This window comes from Scyliorhinus canicula, chromosome 17, assembly GCF_902713615.1.
Source record: "Scyliorhinus canicula chromosome 17, sScyCan1.1, whole genome shotgun sequence".
In the NCBI taxonomy this organism is placed as follows: domain Eukaryota; kingdom Metazoa; phylum Chordata; class Chondrichthyes; order Carcharhiniformes; family Scyliorhinidae; genus Scyliorhinus; species Scyliorhinus canicula.
The window spans coordinates 92,874,596-92,898,525 of record NC_052162.1 but is presented as its reverse complement, the minus strand read 5'-3'; the positions used below and the strand labels follow the sequence as shown (position 1 = coordinate 92,898,525).

General features: G+C 50.0%; 1 protein-coding gene across 1 annotated transcript in view; it reads left to right on the top strand.

Annotated features, from left to right (window-relative positions):
* Positions 1–23,930, top strand: part of LOC119951483 (sodium- and chloride-dependent neutral and basic amino acid transporter B(0+)-like) — a 68,471-nt gene that overhangs the window by 33,618 nt on the left and 10,923 nt on the right. Inside the window, exons 8-9 of the mRNA XM_038774694.1 lie at positions 1,930–2,158; positions 5,020–5,145. Coding sequence (XP_038630622.1) covers positions 1,930–2,158; positions 5,020–5,145 — 355 coding nt within the window. The remainder of the gene's footprint in view (positions 1–1,929; positions 2,159–5,019; positions 5,146–23,930) is intronic.

Genomic DNA, 23,930 nt, shown 5'->3' with positions numbered 1-23,930 from the left:
GTGGGTGTAGCTACACCACAAGGTCTGCAGCGGTTCAAGAAGACAACTCAATATCATCTTCTGAAGGGCAACTAGGGACGGGCATTAAATGCTGGCCTAATCAGTGATGCCCACATCCTGCAAATGAATGAAAAGAAAATAGCGGTTGTTTATTGTGTGTAACAATTCCCCATTCTATCCCCGCTGCCTCAACCTCCTCACCCCCTGCTATCCCCCAACCCGGTGCCCTCAGTAATCCTTGATATGCTTTGCCTTCCTATCTCTACCACTACATCTAGGTGTTTCCCCAGGAAGCACATCTGAGGTGGACGCAGCTAGCTGTTTACCATGTCCTGTGGCCTTCAATGCCCCGGCAGACATCCTCTGGGGGCTCTGGGGCTGGATGTCGCCAGCTTTCCTGTCGACGGCATATGCACTGCCGTGCCGCTCTGTTCCGGGTGCTGGCTGCGAGGTGCATACTCATCAGAGGAACAGGTCCGGGTTGGCACCTCTCCCACTTGGTGCCCATAATGAAATGAAAAAATGAAATGAAACTCGCTTATTGTCACGATTAGGCTTCAATGAAGTTACTGTGAAAAGCCCCTGGTGCCCTGGTGTTCACCATGAATAAAGGGACAGCTGGTGCAAGCCCTGGCTGCCTGTGTATCATCTGACTGCCAGCCCTGGCAGTTCCTCATGGTCTGCGCCATGGTATCAACGCCTTCGGCAATGCTCCTCAGCGGCTGAGATATTCTCTGCAGCACCTCGGCAATGCCCACCTGGGACAGGGACAAGCCCCGCAGCAGCTTAGTCATTCCCATATCTGTAAAGAATTGGAGAGGGAGTGAGACTGGTGACTCATGGAGCTTTCACCCTGGGATCCTCCAGTCCCCCATAGCCCATCCCCTCCCCTCCACACATCCCCTGCCATCCGAAATGCCCGGCCCACACACCCTCGGCTGCAGTGGTGGTGGTGGGGGGTGGCCCTCAACCCTGGGGGTGACCCCCCAGACCCTGTACCGCAGACAGCTGCACATAAAGATACCTGGACTGGGTGCTGGTCCCCTTCCCAGTGCACACACCCACCCCTTTGGTCGCTGAAATGTCCACAGTGCTGGGACCCAGCCCCTTGGTGTTCGGATATTGGCTGCTGCGTCCGTGGTGCATAATTCAAGCACAGTGACCAGGCTGCATGGTCTGATTGGGATGCTAGGCAATAACCCCACATGCTACATGGGACGCCTACCTCCAGGAATCTAGTTGGGAGCTGTGAAGTGCTCACTTAAGTACAATTGACAATTAGCAATAGCCGCGTGGCCCGAGGCCCCCCATGGTCAGTGGGATTTATAGAAGATTGATCGGGCAGACAGGCAGGGGCTGGGGCTGCACCTATTATGGGGGCATTCCTGCCCCCCAAGCATTTGGGCAGCAGCTCAGTGCCCACGGGCTCACTCCCCAGGAGGGAAGATGACTATTCACCTCCTTGGAGCCCCACAGCAGCCATTCTGCCAGCTTCACATTTTTAAAAGGTGTACTAATCGGCGTCCACGTGACCACTTGCTGGGGAGGTAGTTAGATCACAGGAGGCCATTAGATAGGAGATTGTTCTTGTTAATTGTATGGAGATTGGCTTTAAGTGTTGATTTTTGGTTTCACACAATTTCACGGCATCCTGATTGTGCCGGTTAGATAACAAACCAATCAGCCCCCGGCCGCGTTCTTCAATTTGGCTTCATCTGCGATCTAATGGCCACGTTGTACTTATGCCGTGAAATTGCATCCTTTACTTAAATCTTTGGGATAAGGCAGAATGGTTAATTCATTAGTTTTGGCTTCTCGATGGTAGCAGATTAAATGGTCCACTGTCGGCATCTCCACATCAATCAAAATTATGACAACGTCTTTATTAAAATCTCCTGGTGCTGAGTAATTCTCCATTCTATTTACCAGGTCTGGAAAGATGCTGCAATCCAAATTTTCTATTCTATCTCCATCAGCTGGGGTGGTTTAATCACACTGTCATCCTACAACAAATTCCACAACAACTGTTTCACAGACACCATCGTTGTCTGTGTTGTTAACTGTGCTACGAGTGTGTTGGCTGGATTTTCCATCTTCTCCTTCCTGGGATACATGGCTCACGTACAAGACAAGCCTGTTTCAGAGGTTGCGCAGTCAGGTACCTTCAGTCTAACTTACTGTCTTCGGTTAAAATATTTCCAAAACTTGAGACGGAAGAACCTCAGCCTTCCCATTCCGTGGTAACATCTAGATCCAGTAGTTGAGTTCCAGGAATAGTTTGATATGAACTTGCTGGAGTTTAACAATGTTATCACATCACTAACTTCATAATTGTAATTCATAAACAGAAATAGAAAGCTATTAGACAGGATTAGCTTAGTGTTGGGTGGGGTTACTGGGTTATGGTGATAGGTTGGAGGTGTTGACCTTGGGTAGGGTGCTCTTTCCAAGAGCTGATGCAGACTCGATGGGCCGAATGGCCTCCTTCTGCACTGTAAAAAAAAATTCTATGATTGTTCAACTGTTACCAACTCTCGGAAATCAATCATCAGTTAGATACGAAATTACACACAATCGTTGCAGGCATACTAATCAATGCTTGGGCGCATAGTAGAAGTTTTGGTGGGAGGTGATGTTCAAGCCTTAGACTAGAGTATCACACAATGACTGGACAGGTACTGGAGCTGAAAATTGAGCTGGAATGTCCTCAGATTGGCATTTATCAAAGTTTTCCCTGTCTTGCCTCCAAATTCCATCTTTGAATTGGCTGTTTATACACTGGAGTAGTAATCGCATCATCTGAATCTGCATCATGCCTGCACAATCAACGTCAAACACAGAAGTAAAAGATAATGAGGTGCCAACATTCAAATGCTTCAGATACACCTGCTGAACTAATATCCAGATTTCTCAAAGGGTATCGAACCCCACACTCCTCATCTGTCACAAATTTATTCATGATGTGGAGTTGCCGGCATTGGACTGGGGTGAGCAGTCGATGTCAATTATCTGGCACGTCTTGCAGAGATGTGTGGTGTCGTGGTAGCTCTTCTGAAGGCTGGGTAGTTTGCTGCAAACAATGGTTTGTTTGAGGTTGCCTGATCATCGACATGGATACCACCATTACATGTGAGAACACCACCCACCAGGTACGCGGTACATACTCGTGCGACTCAGCCAACATTGTCTACCTCATACGCTGCAGGAAAGGATGTCCCGAAGTGTGATAGATTGGCAAGATCATGTAGACGCTGCGACAACGAATGAACGGACATCGCGCGACAATCAACAGGCAGGAATGTTCCCTTCCAGTCGGGGAACACCTCAGCAGTCAAGGTCATTCAGCATCTGATCTCCGTGTAAGCATTCTCCAAGGCAGCCTTCAGGATGCGCGACAACGTAAAATCGCCGAGCAGAAACTTATAGCCAAATTCCGCACACATGAGTACGGCCTCAACCGGGACCTGGGATTCATGTCGCATTACATTCACCCCCCCACCATCTGACCTGGGCTTGCGAAATACTACCAATTGTCCTGGCTAGAGACAATTCACACCTCTTTAACCTGGGATTACCCCTATCTTTGGACCTGTAAAGATTTAATTACCTGCAAATGCTTGCATTCTAAGCATTGTCTGGCATCTTTGAATTTGTCGCTATATATGTTTCTGGAACATACCTCTTCATTCACCTGAGGAAGGAGCAGTGCTCCGAAAGCTAGTGTTTGAAACAAACATGTTGGACTTTAACCTGGTGTTACAAATGTATTCATCAGAGCTGGAGTGTGGCTGGACCTGACAATCTTCGCATTGGAAAGAATGAGTACATTCCGCACTGATATCTAAATTACTGCTGTATCCATACAGAGTAATACAATTAAATATATAAATACATATAGTGTAATATATATATAAGAGACAGAGAGCAAATATAGTAAATTATTGGTGCTAATTTATCAAAACAATAGGAGCAGGAGTCAGTGCAGGGATGTTAGAAACAGACGTCTAACACTGGAGAAGATCAAACACTGTTTTATTCAACGATAGAACTGCTCCACATATTTAGCTGTGGGTCGACACTATACTGATCTGACTGGTGACCTTGTAGTAGCCTGACCAGACTTACTAGCTACCGCATGGTATTTGCACTTGCTAGCTCGTGCACTCTGACTGTCTCAGTAGCTGGGTGCCGAGAGAGCGGGAAATCTAGTGCCTTCTGGCTTTATAGTGGTTGTGTCTTGTCTGGTGATTGGCTGTACTGTGTTGTATACTTACTGGTCATCCTATGTGTCAATCACTGCCTGTCTGCACTTCTTTATATACATGAGTGGATATTATGACAGTCAGTACAATACCTTTTCAAGACTGCTCAGCTTTTCAAGATCATGACTGAACTTTTGACCTATCCTAAAATCTTTTAATTCCTTTAGTGTCCCAAAATCTATTGATCTCATCCTTAAATATATTCATCAACTGAGCGTCCTCAGCTCTTTGTGCAGAGAGTTCTGAAGATTTGCAACTCTGACTGAAAATGTCAAAATGGCCAACTCCTTATCCAGAGACCCAACGTTTTGGGGAGGAATCAACTTCTCAGCTTCAACTCTGTCAAGTCCTCCAACAACATTTAAGAAGCTTGGCATTGCCCAGGTTTGATTCCGGCCTTGGGTAACTGTGTTGAAGCCGGTACCCTGGCGCTGTGAGGCAGCAGTTCTAACCACTGTGCTGCACTGTGGAGTTGCAAGTGGTTAAGGAGAATACTGTTGCTGCTAATTTTGTTTATATAACTAAGGGAAACTGGGTGCCATAAATATAAACTGATTTATTCTCCATCACAGACATCACTCACCATCATAAGTAATAGCAAAATCGCAGACAAAACACACAAATACTGAGCACAACCTAATCCATTTTAAAAATGTAGAGTTTAAATGAAGTCATAGATTTTAAATAAATAAATATCAGTTTTCAATATTTATCTTGTGAACAACATTAATTTTACCATTTCATATGTATTATTTAGGTTTCGGTTTGGTTTTCATTGTCTACCCAGAGGCCCTTGCGCAGTTGCCATGGGCATCTTTTTGGTCCATTTTATTTTTCCTCATGCTGCTCACTCTTGGACTCGACACTATGTTTGCAAATATAGGTAAGAATAACAATGCTTTATTAAACCACTTTCTTTCCCTTTTTCTAAAAGGAAGTTATATGAACCGAGGAATGTAAATGTTTTAATTGGAGCAGGATCTGGGTGCTGCTCATGATGTATACTTCTAATGAGGCTGAGGCCAGAACTTTGGGAAATTTGTTCCCCGGCCTCATTTACTTGGACTGGATTCTCCAACCTCGCGACGCCAAAAATGTGAATCGTGATCGGGCAGAGAACCGAGCATCATGCCCATATCGAGGTTTGCGCCTGGTGCTGATTTTGGTGCCATGCTCCAATACCCCCCCCCCCCCCCCAGGCAGCGAAAATGAGGTTTCTACCCCTCACTGATATTTTCATGCAATTAAATGCAATTAGCAGGTTGGACACTTCATTTTCCACCCTTCCGTGATGCTCCGCGCCTCTCAGGCGGAGGTCTCGCGAATGAGAATTACTACAGGTATTTACAAATGGGGACTGGACGCATGGCTGGCAGGGAGAGGAGGAGGCTAATAAAACACTGGAACTCCATTGTAAAATGTCAGGTTTCAGGTTTGCAGGGGAATCAGTGCACGGGCCTAAGGCAGTAGCGGGGAGCAACTTGCTGCAAAGTTCATGGACTCTGTGTGTTCCCCTGGTGTCGAGTGGCTGGCTCAGACCACCATTGCTGCAGTCTGTCTTTTAAACACACCCTTTTGGTGCTACTTGCAGGCTCCTGGCTGTTCACACTGCTGAGTTATGTCTGTGTCCTTTAAATGCTCAGAAGACCTCTGGTCATCTGGGCACTCAGCCAGGCTGTACCTCTGGCCACCCTCATACACTAGCTATATCATTAAGGGGATGGGCATGGCAAAGTTCAATCGGGGGTTCACCAGTCATTGGCACTCCTCAGAAGCGCTGCCCCATTGTAGATGAAGCAGAGCATCAGCAGAGTTCAACCCAACCAGAGGACAATTTCACTATGGAACCTTCCTAGTTCTCTGCCCTTCCCGGGGCAAAAGTCTCACAAGTGATTCCCACTCCTCCGGTTAATCAACTGTCTTCTGATTAGGCTAGCAATGCCGACTGCCTCTGCCACCACATCCCAGATGGTGTTCAAAAAGGCAGGTTTGAGTCTGCATCCCACCATGGGGAAGGTTGTCCCTCCACTCAGCAATGGAATGGAGCTGCAGGCCCACCTTGGGCTCCTGACCTCAGGAGGCAGGTCTTCTGTGAGCTATCTTCGTAGCTGCAGTGAGTGTGTGGTAAGGGGAGCGTTTGAAAACAATTCCACCTGCCAGGATCTTGAGTGCTAACTTCAGCCCCAGTGGTTAAAACGCCTGCTGGGCTGGAAATTACTCTGAGTTCCTGTCGGTCCTGGCCCATTTGCATGTCCTGATTCTCAAACTGAATTTCAGCCTCAAAAAGGACGTGAATTGCACGCAGTTCAGTCCAGCTGTTATGGGCCAGGGTTTAGAGAACCCAAAAGTGTCTCATGGAGTTCACCAGACCCACAAATTTTAATAGATTGTGGTTATGGGGACCACATGGGCCTACCTTACAGGTGTGATGCACCAGAGATCCACAGTACTTTTAAATTAAAACAATGTTTATTTATGAAACAAGTTAACACTTTAAAAACCCACAGTGAACATCTTAACAGTCAACACCAATCCTCCCCACAGATACAATATTCTATAAGTAAACCTCAATCTTTCTTTATTAACACCACAAGACAAAAATCAGGTTCAAATTCACTACTGAGAGCAGTCAGCACTTTGAAATCACCCAATTGATTTCTTTAGTTTGCAGAGAGAGATCCTTATACAGCTCCTTGCTTTGCCTGCAGCTATCCAGCTCTCAAAATGAAGCGAAAACACACCCTGTAGCAAACAGCCTAAAAAGAAAGTAAAGCAGCCAGACAGCCCAGTTCCACCCACACTCTGACATCACTGATAAACAACCATTTCATGAAGGTATATCCACTATAGCTATTTTTATAAACCCCCATTTCTTAAACACCCATTTCTTCAAGGTACTCTCACATGACAGCTCCCCCCAAGAAAAGAAAATAAACCATCAACTTCAAGATGGTTTCATTTTTCACCTTTTCATTTTCCTTTAAGAAATATGGACAATGAATATACGTTTTTTCTTAACAAAACAAACAAACATTTTATAATAACATAGTCCATTTTTGTTCTTCTTCCTCACATCCTTCTGTTCATCACATTCGTGACAAAGCATCGGCTATCACGTTTTCTTGTCCTGCCACATCTACTATTTCTAAATGAAATGGCTGCAACAATAAACTCCACTGAAACAGTGTTGCATTGTTATTCCGGAATCGCTCCAAAAATATCAATGGATTATGATCAGTATATATAATGGTGTCAGACGGATTGCTGGTCACAGAAATGTGAAAATGTTGCAAAGCCAGCACCAAACTCAAAGTTTCCTTCTCAATCATTGAATACTTTATCTGGTGAGAATTCAATTTTTTTGAAAAATAACCAATAGGCCACTCTGGTTCTTCATCATCGTCTTGTAGAAGCACCGCACCTAGGCCCACATCACTCGCATCAACAGCCACTTTGAATGGTTTGCTATAATTTGGGATGGCTAACACAGGAGATGTTGTCCACACAGCCTTCAGGCAGTCAAATGCCTGTTGACACTCCACTGTCCACTTAACTTTGCTACGTTTCTTTAGCAAGTCCGCCAGTGGAGCAACCACACTACTAAAATTTGGCAAAAAATTCTGGTAGAATCCACTCATGCCAAGAAATCGCATTATTTCCCTTTGTGTCGAGAGTATTGGAAACTCCCCAATAACATTTGTTTTCACATCCCGTGACACCATTCGACCCTGTCCGAGTGTATGGCCAAGGAAAGTGACTTGGGCTTTTCCAAATTCACTTATGGCTACGTTTAACACCAAACCCACCTCCTGAAGTTGATCGGATAATTCCATCAGTTTTAAATGTTCTTCTCATGTCAGGCTGAAAATTACCAGATCGTCGATGTATACCTAATTTTAAAGGGTTAAGTCTATATGGATGCTGTTTAATTGGAACAGCATTTCCCACATCTACATCATGTTTAGCCATTTTAGTACTTCCCAATTTATCTTCACATGTGATATCAATACCTCTTTCAGGTCAGTCCGTTTTTCCTCTGGAAGGTAACTCAACAATTTATCCCAATTTTTAAAAACATCCTCGTTTTCCAATTTACTTTGAGGTATGTCAAATTCAAAGTCATCTGGGTTTGATTCTTCACTTTGAGTTAGAATCATTAAAACCGCCTGCTTTTTCTCTCCTTCCCTTTCAAAGTACCTTTTAAACATATTCACATGACACACGGTGAGTTTTCCTTCTATCTATTTTCCTTACTCCCAGATGACCTCCCACTGGTACCTCATGTGCAACTTGCAACACCTCCTTTCTATACCCGACCGGCAATACTACTTGATAAGCTTCTGTCCACTTTTCATCCGCCTGTATGTGTAAATGTCTCCATTTTCTCATCAAGCCATCACTTTTACAGTAATAACACTCTGGTATACACTCAGATTCCTTTTCTGTGTATGCTTTCGGATACATCCGTTTCATCTCAATATCTTTCTGTTGTAACTCCGCCAATTTTGCTGAACTGAAAATGTCCGCCTCATCCTTCACCTGTTCTTGTTCTTTTTCAACCATCTGATCAAAAATCGTTTCTGACAATTGCACATCAATGTCATCTTCACGGTTTGATTTCTCCTCTTGTTTTAAGCTGTGATTTTGCGACCTTGTTACTACAGAATCCGGAAAAATCCCAGGATATTCGTCCTTCAACACATCAATTGTCTGATTTTCCACTGGCTTATCAACCACAGCAACCACCTGCGATCCAGCTATATTATTACCCAAGATAAACTGTATTCCTGGACAAGATAGTTTCTCTTTTACTCCTACTACCACTTCACCACTCTTCACTGGTCTTTCCAACTTTACCTTATATCATGGAACACTACTCCTCTCACCCTGAATTCCACATATTATCACCTTTTCTGGCAACATTCTTCCCAAACTACCGAACTCATCTTTTACTATTAAAGATTGACTAGCTTCCGTATCTCTTAAAATTGTGAGTTTTTTTTACCTGCTCCTCCTGATACACATGAGTAAACTTTACCTGCACAAATAAATATTTTCAAGAGATCTGGGACCTACTTATCAATCACCTCTTGATCAGGTTGTGCAATCGTTTGCACCTCCTTCGCTTCACTTGGGCTTTCCTTTACCACTTTAACAAACCCCACTGTCTTATCCTGTTTTACCACATCAGCCTTCTCAGTGCTTTTCCTTCAACTCTTACTTCACATGGCCGAGGTTATTACAGTGAAACATTTGAAAATTTTCATGTCCCTTCCACCTTCCTGGATTTCTTTTTAACCTGCCGTACACTCCTTATTCTTTCCCATCGGATCACATTTACCTTCACCACTTGAGTATTTCTCATGTCCACAGTTTCAATCCCTCACAGGCTGAAACTGATGTCAAAACCCAAGCTTTGTTTATGAACTAATTCCTAAACATCTGCCATTTCTGCTGCTAATCTCACAGTTTTAATCCTCTGCTCTTCCACGTGAGTTCTCACTACATCAGGAATTGAATTTTTAAACTCCTCCAAAAGTATAATTTCTCAGGGCAGCACGGTGGCCTAGTGGTTAGCATAACCGGCTCACGGCGCCGGGATCCCGGCTCTGGGTCACTGTCTGTGTGGAGTTTGCACATTCTCCCCGTGTCTGCGTGGGTTTCGCCCCCACAACCCAAAAATGTGCAGAGTAGGTGGATTGGCCACGCAAAATTGCCCCTTAATTGGAAAAAATAATTGGCTACTAAAAAAAGTATAATTTCTCTGAGAGCTTCAGATGTTTGATCTATTTTCAAAGCCCTTATCCACCTATCAAAATTACTGGGCGTGATTCTCCGCACCCGCGAAAAATCGCAAAACTGTCGTAAAAAACGGGCGCGTTTTACGACGGTCGTGAAGGGTCCATTTCCCGACGTATTCACTTCCGGGAGATGGGCTAGCAACGCGGCCGCGTCAATCACGTGCGCGATGACGACGGAACGTGGCGACGACACGAACATGCCCACGTGACGCCGCCCGACATCGTAAAAAGGCACGGGCGAGCACAGAATCTGTCGGCCATGATGTCGGAGTCCAGGAGAGCTGCACCTCGTTTTGTGGAGGCCGATGTCGAGACTCTGCTCGATGCTGTCGAGCAGAGGAGGGGCATCCTCCGCCCGCGGAGAGGGCATCGCCAACCTGCCAGTGCGGTACGCCAGGCCTGGCGTGAGGTGGCCGCTGCCGTCAGTGCTGTGGGGCAGAACCCTCGCTCTGCAGAGCAGTGCCGGAAAAAGCTACACGACCTCACCAGGGCTGCCAGGGTAAGTGCCAAGAAGGTGCCCCCTGGTCCCAACCATCCCTCCCCCCCCCCCCCTTTACCTAATCACCCACCTCCCCCCCCCTGGCACGGGGGGTGGAGGGGGATTGGGCCAGAGTTATTTGAGGATGGGTCACAAAGTTGTCACAGACCCAGCGCTCTGGCCCCGTGGAGAGATGCAATCGTCTTATGACAACTTGACCCCCAAACTGTGCCAGTATCTGAACGGACTGCTGATACCTGCCGTATTGTAATGATCTACCTATGTACCCTCCCCCAACAGGCCAAGTCCGCTCACAACAACCGTGAGCGGCATAAGACTGGAGGGGGTTCGCCCAACCTGCCCCCCCTCACCACCTTTGAGCAGAGGGCACTGGACCTAGTTGGGGGGTCTGCCACCCGGGATGTCACGCTATGCGAGGTTGGCGGAGCTGCAACAAGTGAGACAACCCTCCTTGACAAACACCCACCCCTCCCCCATCCTCTGTCCGTTCACACACCCTGCCCACTTGGACACCTCCCCCATCATCTGTCCCTTCACACGCTGCCCACTGGGACCGTCCAGCGGCCTGCCGAGCAAATCTAAATAACACGTCTCATTCTCTTCCCTAGGACGTGATGCCGAACAACCAGGGCCGTCTGGCTGCAGACGGACACAGGCATCTGCCGCCACCTCACCCGGGGCCGCACGACAGAGGGTGCCCGATCAGCGGGGAGCCCCATCCACCCCAACCCAATCTGCGGATCAGGACGCCCAGAGGGTGGCGAGACCACAAGCCACGGAAATGGCCAGGGATAACCCTCCGGACTCTGAGCGGCCCCACACCATTGAGGAGGGGCTAAATTGCGAAAACATCGGGTTTGCGGCACTGCTATCTCCCACAACATCCATCATCCCAGAGACACTCACCCCGGCGGGCCTATTTAGTGATGAGTCTCCTGGGTCACAGTCTGGTTTGCACATCACAGCTGAGCAGGTACAGCAGGTGGAGGTCGGAGCAACCGAGGGCCCGGACTCGCGGAGGCCAGACCAGGCCCAGGATGCAGCTGGCTCCCAGACGTTTTCGGAGTTCCTGGAGTTTCTCAACCCACCCGCACAGCCGATGCCTCAAGAAACCCAGGGAGACAACGACGGGATGAGGGCTTCCTTCCAGACTCTGCAGACCCTGTTAAAGGAGTCGAACCGCGTCCATGAGCAGGGAGTGGTGCCGCTCATGGCAGAGACCCTGTCCGACACCGCACGGATGGCATCCGTGGTGGAGGCAATGGGTCAGGTGATACAAGGCATTGGGGTTCATATGCACGCGTCATCCTCGGCCCTGGACAGGGTTGCCCTCTCACAGGCAGCAATGTGCCAGAGGCAAAACGACATTGCCGGCGCCCTGCAGGCCTTGGCCCAGTCTCACCAGGTCATTGGCCAGTCGCAGCAGTCAGTCGCCGAGAGCATCAACCGCCTGACACATGTGCTGGATGGCGTCGTGCACTCACAGGTTGAGATCGCTCAGTCCCTGGCGGGAATGTCTAACTCCCTGGACTCCGTCTCTGCAAACCTTCGGATCCTGGTGGATACCATTGCAGGCCTCCAGGACTGGCAGCGCCAGGTGTCGGTGGTGCGACGGGGCACCTCCCCGCTCGCACCTCTGTCCCAAAGTGAGGCCCGGGGGCCACCGGGCTCCCCGAGGGAGGAGGAGGTTTCGGAGCCCGTCCCATTAAGTCCATCACGGGACGTCCCGGAATTCTCGGCCTCCCCCCGGCCCATCCCTGGTGCATCGGGTGGGCAGCAGGCAGAGCAGGGTGGCACAACGTCACCCGAGACGCCCGCAGAGCAGCCTGGCCCATCAAGGCCGGGTCGCCCCAGGAAAGGCTTGGCCAAGGAGAAACGAGTCGAGGGGGGCAATTCGCAGCAATCCTCCTCCACTCCTGCTGTATCATCTGGGGAGTCACTTAGACATAGTGGTAGGGCCCGTAAGGCAACTAAGATAGACACTGAGTAAGTTGGCACGGGTGAAGGGCACAGTTTAGTTGTAGGGGCTAGGGCACCTGTAAATAATTGTTAACATTAAACGCACTGTTCCACCTTACTTGTAATACCGTGTGATTGTTCCACAGCCACAGGATTTGTGATGGTGACCGAGTGTCGCTGGGGTTGATGAGTGGTGAAACTTCGGTGCCGGGTGTGCAGTCCCTGCCCCTCCCCCCCCCCCCAACCCCTCCCACAGCTAGCCCACGCGGGTACGTGATGGAGTGTCAGTGACGATCTCAGCGGCCACCAAGGTGGATGGTTCAGCTATTGCCATGGGTCAGACTCTGTCTAACGATTCTGAGCTCACAGCTCATCGCAGAGCGGGCTGTCATCATTCCACATGGCACTGATCACACCCGCTGACACAGCCATCAATGTTGTGCCATACCGTCTGGACCCAGTGGTAAGGGTGATGTCGAAGTGGAGCAGGGTACATTGAGAGGGGGTGGGGGGGTTGCGGTGGTGGAAGTTGTGTGTTGACCCTCTGCACGACTAGCGATGCAGGTGGTGGTTTGGTGTTCAGCGGGGACGTCACATGTGATGCGTGAACCGTGCTGCCACCAAGGCGTCGCATGCCCGCCGTCCTCGCCGGGTCTGTCGTGCCGCCTCCTGGACATCACCAGCACCTGGGTCGTGTCTGCGTGCTGTGCCCGCCACTCCACCAGCCGCCTCCTCCTCCCTCTCCTCCTCCTCCTCCTCCTCCTCCTCTGTGCTGGAACCACTGCCACTGGCTTCTCTCTCCGCCTCCTGCAGCAGGTCATCTCCCCTCTGCATCGCGATGTTGTGCAGCGCACAGCAGACCACAACAATGCGAGCGACCCTTTCGGCCTGGTACTGCAGGGCCCCTCCGGAGCGGTCCAGGCACCTGAATCTCATCTTCAGGAGGCCAAGGCAGCGCTCCACCATACCCCTGGTTGCTGCATGTGCCTCGTTGTATCGTGTTTCCGCATTGGTCTGAGGCCTCCGTATAGGCGTCATCAGCCAAGACCTCAGCGGATAACCCCTGTCGCCTAGCAACCAGCCCCTCAGCCGGGGGGGGACGTCCCTCAAACATCGCAGGGATGAACGACTGCGCCAGTATGTAGGAGTCATGCACACTCCCTGGGAACCTTGCAGAGACGTTCATGATCCTCATGTGGGGGTCGCATACCACCTGGATATTCATGGAGTATGTCCCCCTTCTGTTTGTGAACACGTCCCTGTCCCCTGCAGGCGGGCGCATGGGGACGTGAACACAATCGATTGCCCCTGCACCCTCGGTATCCCGGCCATGCTGGCAAATCCACGAGCTCGTGAGTCTTGACTTGCTTGGTCCTCGGGAAAGGTGATGTAGCGGTCCGCGATGGCATAGAGGGCGTCGGTCACATCCCGGATACACCTGTGGACCGATGACTGGGAGATCCCGGAGAGGTCCCCGCTCGGAGACTGGAAGGAGCCGGTAGCATAGAAGTTAAGAGCGACCGTCACCTTGATGGCAACCGGGATCGCGTGTCCTCCCCCCGTTCCACGTGGGGCGAGGTGCGACAGGAGTTGGCAGATATGTATCACCGGCTGCCTACTCAGCCGGAGTCTCCTCCTGAAGATGATGTCCATCATTGTTAGGAAAGAGACCCGTCACGGTACACCCTCGGCTTTGGTCGTCGCCTCTGGCGCCGTGGCTGCACCCTCACTCTCTCCTCTTCCTCTTCCTCCTCCTCCTCCTCCTCCCCATGCTGCTTGTCGACTCGGCCCTTCCCTCTGCTGCTGCAGCTGGCCCTGCATCCACTGCGGGTTGTGGGTGTGGATGCTGCTGCATCACCAAATGCAGTGCAGCGGCCCCAACCACTGCGCAGAACATAGGCGTTCTGTTCACATACATTGTGCTAACCTACAGAAGGGTGGTGGGGGGCAGAGAAATGGGACATGTTAGTCGGAGGTTAGTCGACACCTCGGCAGCCGCCTGCCACGGGATACCTGTGTGTCCCGGTGGCCTGATCGCGCTGCTGACACGCGGGCAGCCTAACCCCTGGTCACTTTCTGCATCCAATGGCCAGTAAACTATGTCCTCCTCACGGGTGCGTCAGTGGCCTGTGGCCGTAAGCCACAGGGCAACCAGCGGCCATGTCCTCGTGACCGGCACGCCATGGCATGGTGGCAGACATTTTGTTACGGGGTTGGACGGCTCACTCGCTCACTCTCTACCTAACTCCCCCCACTCCCACTCCCCCCCATCTCCCCCGCTCCCCCCCGTCCCCCCCACTGCCCCCCCGTCCCCCCCACTGCCCCTCCCCCCCCCGTCTCCCCCACTGACCCCGCTCTGGACCCCCCCTCCCGTTCTCAGGGATGCCTTCTCCGTTGTGGCCAGACTCGAGCGGTGCGCTGAGTGGTGCACTGAGCGGTGCGCTGAGCGGTGCGCTGAGCGGTCTGCTGAGCGGTGCGCTCACCTCCTCCAAGCTGTCGTCAGCCAGCCCGACTGGTTGACAAACTTAAATAGCAGGTGTGTTTCACGCCGTGCAAACAGGGCGCGATGATGTCGGGACTTCGGCCCATCCGGGCCGGTGAATAGCGGGGGGGGCTATTAGTGGCGAATCTAGTCGTGTCGGGGGCGGGAAGGAGGCGTTTGTCGGGAATGGCGACTCCGAGATTTTGCGTGGTTCGGAGAATAGCGGGAGGGCGTCGGAACAGCATCGCCGTAAAAATTTGCGACGCCCGCTATTCTCCGAACCGTTGTGAGTCCGGAGAATCGCGCCCACTATGTTTGAGCCTTTAAAACTCCATGTATGTTTGACCAAATTCTTTCCTTAAATTTCTAAACGTTTGTAAGCTTCAGGCACTAGTTCACGTGCACCTAAGATGGATCTTTTCACCTCCTCATACATCTCAGATACCTCCTCCGGTAGTGATGCAAACACTTCACCAACCCTACCTACCAGCTTTGTTTGAATCAGTAATACCCACATGTCTGATGGCCATTTCATTTGTTTAGCTACCTTCTCAAATGAAATGAAAATGGCTTCTACCTCCTTCTCATCAAATCTTGGCAAAGCTTGGACATATTTAAATAGATTCCCATCAAGCCTTTGACTTTGATGCTCTTTCTCACTATCCTCATCACTATCATCCAACTGTACATTTCCCTTTACATCTGCCAATTTTAACTGGCTGTCATGTTTCATGGCCATTTTCTAAAGTTCAAATTCTCTCTTTTTATCTTTTTCCCTGATCTGTATCTCCCTTTCTCTTTCTTTTTGTTCTGCTAGTGCTATTCCTTATTTTCTCATTTCTTCTCTCTCCTTTTCTTTTTGCTCTTTATCTCTTTCTCTTTCTTTTTCCGCTCTCTCTTTCTTTTTCCTCTCTTTCGTATTCAAGCTACTTTAATTCTTTCTCATGTTCCATTTGTTTAATTTTGAACTGAATTTTTGCCATTTCCAATGAGTCAAACTGTATCTCAGGCAGCATTAAATGCTTAGCCACCACCATAATTACCTAATCTTTTCACATTTTGTCAATTAATGTTAACTGCAATGTTTTTGCCAAATCTAACAGTCTGCTTTTCGTCTCTGACCATAAGGTACTGAGTGTGACCGTCTCTACCCGCCAAAACTTCAGAGCCTCTGAAAGAGCCATTGTCCACAGCACACTCCCCACTTAAACTGGGATACCACACCTGAAAAGTAACCACAATATGCTCACCCCTCACTGTCTTTAAGTTCATTAAGCCAATCCAATAGATAGACTTTTATCCCGGAGGGCCCCTAGTGCATTCTGGGCCAGGGTTTGGAGAACCTCAAAGTGTATCATAGAACATAGAACAGTACAGCACATGGAGTTCACCTGACCCATAACTTTTAATAGATTGTGGTATGGGGAGCACACGGCCCACTGTATAGGTGTGGTACAGCAGAAATGGAAAACTATTTTTTTAAAGCAAAACAATATTTATTCCATGAACTTATGTTAACCTTTTTAAAACATACAGTGAACATCTTAGCAACCATCAATTCAAATACAACCCCCAAGAATACACCACGAAGTAATCCTTGAACTTTCCTTTTAAAATCCATAAGATATAAAAACACCTTTTAATAGAAAGACATCAGGATTAACTTCACTACTGAGAACAGTTACCACGTTGAAATCAGTGAATGAACATTCATAAGCTTGCAGAGATCCATATGCATCCTACTGTAATTGCAGCTTCTCCAAAACTAAAATGAAACCAAACCCCCCCTGCAGCAAAAAGCCTAAAGCAAAAGTAAAAAGCTGACAGACAGCCCAGGTCCACCCACTCTCTGACATCACGCAGTAGTAAACACCCATTTCTTAAAGGTACTCTCACTACAGATATTTATATACATACCCATTTAGAAACACCCATTTCTTAAATGTACTCTCACATGACAAACCCCAATGTGTATCATGGAGTTCACCTGACCAACAAATTTTAATAGATTGTGGTTATAGGGACCACACGGGCTTACCTTACAGGTGTGATGCACCAGAGATCCACTGTACTTTTAAATTAAATCAGTGTCTATTTCTGAAATCAGTCCACACTTTATAAACCCACAGTCAATGTCATAACAACAATCAACATCAATCTTCCCCACAGATACAATATTCTATAAGTAAACCTTAATCTTTCCTTATTAACATCCATAAAACAAAAGACCCTTTTTAACACAGAGGTGGTGGCCGTACAGGCTGGGGGGCCAGTCACCCAACAGGCCGAGGAAGAAGAGGTGCCAAGGAGGCGCCGCAAGAGACCTCATGTGTACTGGCACCGCCTGCAATTCAAGGATCTGCCAGACCGGGTATATCGTCGGAGATTCTTGCTGAGCAGAGAGACAGTGCGACGCAGCTGCCAGATGATGCCATACCTAGCACTGCGGGGATATAGGGAGGACATCCACTCCTAGTGACCGTCAAGGTATAATAATCTTTATTATTGTCACAAGTAGGCTTACCGTAACACTGCAAGTTCGCCCTGAACGTCTACGCGATGGGGTCCTTCCAGGCGCTGAATGGAGACCTGTCCGGGATTTCACAGACCTCAGCGCACAGGCATCATCACAGAGGCCCTACATGCCCAGGTGGAGCAATTTTGGTGTGGACTGAAACCATCAGGGTGCCTGGTCAGCGGGTTTCGCTGCCATCGCCGGGATACCCCGGGTCTACGGGGTGATAGACTGGATGCTGTCACCCTATGAGAACCCGGGGAAAACAGTCAGCTCTACACTAACCAAAGGGATCACCACTCAATGAACATCCAGTTGGCCTATGGCCATCAGCTGCGCATCATGCACCTGTGTGCCCGATACCCGGGCAGTGTGCATGACTCCTTCATCCTGGCACACTCGGTGATTCCTGATATGTTTGAGGGGCATCCCATCTGGCTGAGGGGTTGGCTTCTGTGCGACAGAGTTACCTGCTGAAGGTGGCTGATGACACTTATCCGAAGGCCAAAGATCGACGAGACCGGCTACAACGACGCTCATACAGTGACCAGGAGTGTGATCGAGTAGTACTTCGGCATCCTCAAGATGCGCTTCAGGTGCCTGGCCTGCTCTGAAAGGCCTCCAGTATGATGCTGAGTGGGTCGCCCGCATCCTCCACAGCATCGTGCAGCAGAAGGGTGATGCACTGGAGGAGGAAGAGTAAGCCTTGTCTAACGATTAAGATGCGGGGGATGGGGACGATGAGCAGGACATAGGTAGGGCCCGAGCAGGACATGGGGCCCAGGCAGGCAGGGAAGGCCGCACAACGTCATCATCAGGGCCAGCATGCATGGGACGCTCTGATCGCTTCCAGGTTCACCGACTAGGAGGGAGGGGGTGCTGGCCAGGGACATGGACAGCACATCACAGACCCACAGACCCTCACCTCCCACACCGCCAAACTGCCCACTTGTACACCCCTCCATTATGCGTACCTGCAGCGCTACGAGCTGGGGACCCTGGGTTGGCAGTGATAGGTGGTCTGGTCCATGGGATGGACGATGATGACACCCGCTCTGCGATGAGCTCTGCTGCTCTACATCGTATGACAACGTCTGACTCATGCACACAGTAGCATCTTCCACCTGGATGATCCCTGCATGCGAGCTGGCCAGTCCAACACATGGTCCTGTCGAATTCCTGGGCAGGGAATACTGGGAATGGTCGGGGCATGGGGAGGAATCATAGAATTACAGAATTTACATTGCAGAAGGAGGCTGTGCAGCCCACCGAGTCTGCACCGGCCCTTGGAAAGAGCATCCTACCTGAGCCCACACCACTCCTAGATCCCCCAATCCCACCCATCCCTTTTGAACACTAAGGGTAATTTAGCATTGTCAGTCCACCTAACCTGCACATCTGTAGACTATAGGAGGAAACCGGAGCACCTGGAGGAAACCCATGCAGACACGGGGAGAATGTGCAGATTCTGCACGGACCCAAGCCACGAATTGAACCTGGGACCCTGGAGCTGTGAAGCAACTGTGCTAACCACTGTGCTACCGTGTCGCCCATGAGGAGTAAGGGCAGGCCTCATCCAACGACAAGGATGCGGGGTGGGGGACGATAAGCACGACATGGGGCCCGGCAGACAGGGGAAGCCGCACAATCTCATGTCAGGGCCAGCGTGCACGTGCTGCACATGAGGTAGCAGTTTTCCCACAGGGCCAACACTGGTACCCTGCTCCCACCCAGCCCACACCCATCAGACAGAGCACCGAGGCAGGTTTTAACATTGGTAACAGGTGTTTATTGTGCGGAAATATATATACAGTCTGCTCCTTAACCCCAGCGCCGGCCCTAGGGTTGCTGGCGCCCCGGGCAAGCTGAACTTCGGCGCCCTTGGGGGGGGGGGGGGGGCGGGGGCGGGTCCGGGGGGGGGGGCGAGGGGGAGGCGGGGGGGGGCGGACCCGAGGGGGGGCGGGGGGGCGGACCTGAGGGGGGGCGGACCCGAGGGGGTGCGGACATGAGGGGGGGGACCGAGGGGGGGGGGGGCGGAACGAGGGGGGGGCCGCCCTGGGGGAGGGCGGCCACCGCGCATGCGCTGGTTGGCACCGGCCCAACTGCGCATGCGCGGGACCCGAGTCTCTGGCGCCCCCTAGCACATGGCGCCCCGGGCGACTGCCCGAGTTGCCGGTGCCTTGAGCCGGCCCTGCTTCACCCCGACAACTCAACTGTGCTCTGCTCCCGTGACAAATAACGTTTAGGCCTTATGGACCCTAACACTATTCTTAGGTGGTTTCCCCAGACGGTACAACAGGACTGTAGGCAGCCTGCTGTGACTCCTGCCCTGCAGCAAATGTCCCCTGAGGTGACCCTGCCTGGATGCGCCCGGCCGCTGCTCGGGTGCCCCAGCTGGCGTGGTGCTGCCCTGTTCTGCCCGCTGCCCATTGTATGTACCAGTTACAGGAAAGGCGGGTGGAAGTCAGAGATGCTGCGATATTCCAGCACCTCCCCTGCGGGAGTTACCGGCACAGGCCCCATCACCTCCTCCTCCCTCTGGGTGCCCGATTGCCCCCGTGCTACTCCAGTGACGGGGATGCAAGTGCAGCCATCCCCTGAGGCTCCCCACCACCTGGCGTGCCAGTCCTGGAGGCCCCCTCTGCTCTCGATCAGTGACTGGAAGCTCGCAGTCATCGAGCACAGGGAGTGGACCATTTCCATCTGGGACTGCACCACATCATGCTGTGACTGTGCCACATCAACCAGTGACTGGCCCACCTCCTTCTAGGACTGGGCCACCCTGCCTAATGTTTGTGCAACGCCGGACAGCACCTATCAATGCCACAGATGTTCCCAGCCATGACCTGCTGTGACTGCGCCATGCTGAGGAGTGACACTGTAATGTCCAGGTGGCTCTGACACATGGCTGTCTGTGAGAGGGCAGCCTTATCCTGGGCCTCAGCCACCGACTGCATAGAATACAGAATGCAGAATGCCTCAGGCCGTGGGTACCCTGATCCATAGCTGAGACCGTTGCCACCAATGACTCCACCGCGGATGCCACCCTTGCGATGTCGGCCTGGGTGGCACCCATGACCGGCACCACCCCTTGCTCCTGCACACGGATGGACTCCTTCAGGTCTGCCTGCAAATGCTGGATGCCTGCCATCATCCCCTGGGTCTCTGACTGCATCTGCATTGTGGCTGCAACTGGATGTTCCAGAAGCCTGGGACCCGTCTGCTGGTTCCTGGGGCCGGCTTGCCCTCCGACCGTCCAGCCCCTCGGCTCCTCTTACCTCCATCTGGTATACCGGATGCGATGTGTGGAACACACCAAATAGGGTCCCAGGAGCCTCTCCACTAATGTGCCGAACCGAGGTGATCATCTCTGGGATGTTGGAGGGTGTTGGAGAAAGTCAATGTCATGCTCCGACCAGAGTTTCAGGGTATCCTGAGTTTCGGGGGACGGGCTGGTGTTCGGGCATGGCTTCTGGCATGTTCTATGTAACCAACTGCGACATATGGCAACGAATGTTGGATGATCAGTGAAGTAACACAGAGAAGATTTGAGGCTGCAATGTTGTGGTTTTTGAGGTGAATAATGAAAATATTTGGACAAGTAATCCTACCAATGAAGAGGTACTGATTAAATCTGAGAGCAAAGAACTCTGCTGATGAAGATCAGCAAGGGACGGTGGGCAGGATTCTCCATTTGGGAAACTAAAGACTAGATTCTCCAATTTTGAGACTGTGTGGGAACTGTGGTGTTTTACGACAGAAAAAATGGCGGTGGTAGTTCTGCTGTCCCATGGGGGGAGGGGCCAGGTTACAGGTGTATGGGAGGTGGCGGGGTTAGTGCCAGGGGCACGGAGTAGCCAACTCGCCCCGGACGCCCTGAGGAGGTCGTGAGGTTTTTTACAGCACTGCGTTCCAGTCCGGGCGACATTGCCCATGGCACTGACTGCCTCTGCCACCTGTGCCCAGGCATGGCAAAAGGCGGCACATGGCAGCCATCCTCCAGCTGGGGTAAAGGGTGTCCTTCTCTCCTCCACGGCATCTATGAGAGTGTCCAGCTCAGCGTGCCTGAACTATGCTCTCGTTCCAACCATCATGTTGATTAGGATTGTGTATGTAGGGGAGGGGGGAGAAAGGATCTTTTAAGTGTGCTGCGACGTGTGAGCCTCATGTGCACCAATCACGGACACGGCGAATCCAGCACAATTTTCCATGGAATTTATTGAGTTCCACGTGGCGAAGGTGCTAGCCCATTCAAAGTACCAGTTGTGCCATTTTTTCTGTCGCAAAACACCACAGTTCCCACGCTGGCATCGGTACTTAGTCTCAAAATTGGAGAATCTAGTCTTTAGTTTCCCAAATGGAGAATCCTGCCCACCGTCCCTTGCTGATCTTCATCAGCAGAGTTCTTTGCTCTCAGATTTAATCAGTACCTCTTCATTGGTAGGATTACTTGTCCAAATATTTTCATTATTCACCTCAAAAACCACAACATTGCAGCCTCAAATCTTCTCTGTGTTACTTCACTGATCATCCAACATTTGTTGCCATATGTCGCAGTTGGTTACATAGAACATAGAAGATACACACTGGGCTAAATCGCTGGCTTTGAAAGCAGCAAACAGGGACCAGCAGCACGGTTCGATTCCCGTAACAGCCTCCCCGAACAGGCGCCGGAATGTGGCGACTAGGGGCTTTTCACAGTAACTTCATTGAAGTCTACTCGTGACAATAAGCGATTTTCATTTCATTTCACTGCAGAAGGAAGCCGATCGAGTCTGCACCAAACCCATTTAAGCCCTCACTTCCATCCTGTCCCCCTAACCCAATAACCCCGCTGAACCTTTTTGGACACTTAGGGCAATTTAGCATAGCCAATCCACCTAACCTGCATGTCTTTGGACTGTGGGAGGAAACCGGAGCACCTGGGGGAAACCCACGCAGACACCGAGAGAACGTGCAGACTCTGCACCAACAGTGACCCAGCAGGGAATCAAAACTGGGACCCTGGCTCTGTGCAGCCACAGTGCTAACCACTATCTACCGTGCTGCCCTGTAGTATGTGATGTAGTATGTGCTGCCCTGTAGTGTGATGTAGTATTCCCAGACTCTCAGATTTGTTTCCATAGCTAACTTCAAGTTGATCATACCTTATTTATTTTTTGAAATGCAACTTATCCTATTCTAATCCTTTGCTTTCTTTCTTGGTTGCATTTTCCATCTGATTCTAGGTAACATAATGCATTTAGCTTGTGGCCTTTTCATTCTTCACTGTGATCTTCCATTCGAGTCTGGTTTTCTTTTGGGACTTTTTTTTCTTACAATTAATGCTCAGCCCTTTCTTCTCACTTTCACTCACTGATTTATCCAAAATCTTTCGCACTGTCCCTTCAGTATTCATTCAGAATTTGGCTAGAGAAACCTACCAGCAGAAGTAAGAACTGTATCATCGGCGCATTTTATATTATTCAAGTTGTCCTCCAACGAATAATCCAGGAAGATCCTCAATGACTCGAGGTGTATTTGTATTATAAAACCTGAATAAATCTGAGAACACACCCCTTCCTGACCCCTTTTTCAATCTTCACAACATTGCGAGCTAATATCATTTCATTTCTCCACTTATTTTATGTACCCTTTTTAAACTCTTCCTGATCTAATTTCCTTTTGACTGATCCTCAGGATCTTTCACAGCATGGTGGCACAATGGTTAGTACTACTGCCTCACATCTGGGTTCGATTCTGACCTCGGGTAACGTTCTGCCTGGAATTTGCATATTCTGCCCGCGTTTGCATGGGTTTCCTCCGAGTACTCCGGTTTCCTCTCACAGTCCAAATATTTGCAGCTTAGGCTGGCTGGCCATGCTAAATTGCCCCTTAGTGTTCAAAGGTTAGTGGAATCGGGTGGGGATTGGATCCAGGTAGAAAGGTTGGTACAGGCACAATGGGCTGAATGGTTTCCTCTGCACTGTGGGGATTCAATGATTCAACAACTATTATGACAAGATAGAGCTCATTTGAATGCTGGAAACATTTCTTCTAAGCTTTCCCTTTGATCTTTTAGTGATAGTTTTCCATCAGTATCCCTAACAAGTCAGCAACAACTGACACAACTTGTATTTCCTTATCTTGAAATCCTCCAAAGCACTCCTCACTCTTTCTATTACAGTGAAAAAGCTCCAATTTTTCAAACCTTTTCTCACAGCTTAACCTCTAATTCGAGCAATCATTCTGATGAATCTTTGCCTTTCCTCCTTGGCTCTAATATTTTCCCAGCACAACTATACTTTTCCCAATTGTGCCCGAACAATTCCTTTTAGAAATTTAACATTGCTTCCTACTTCAATCAAAATCCCAGTGTAAAATTCCAGAGTAATTCTTGTAACCGTTTAGTGCCTTAAAGACCTCTGTATCT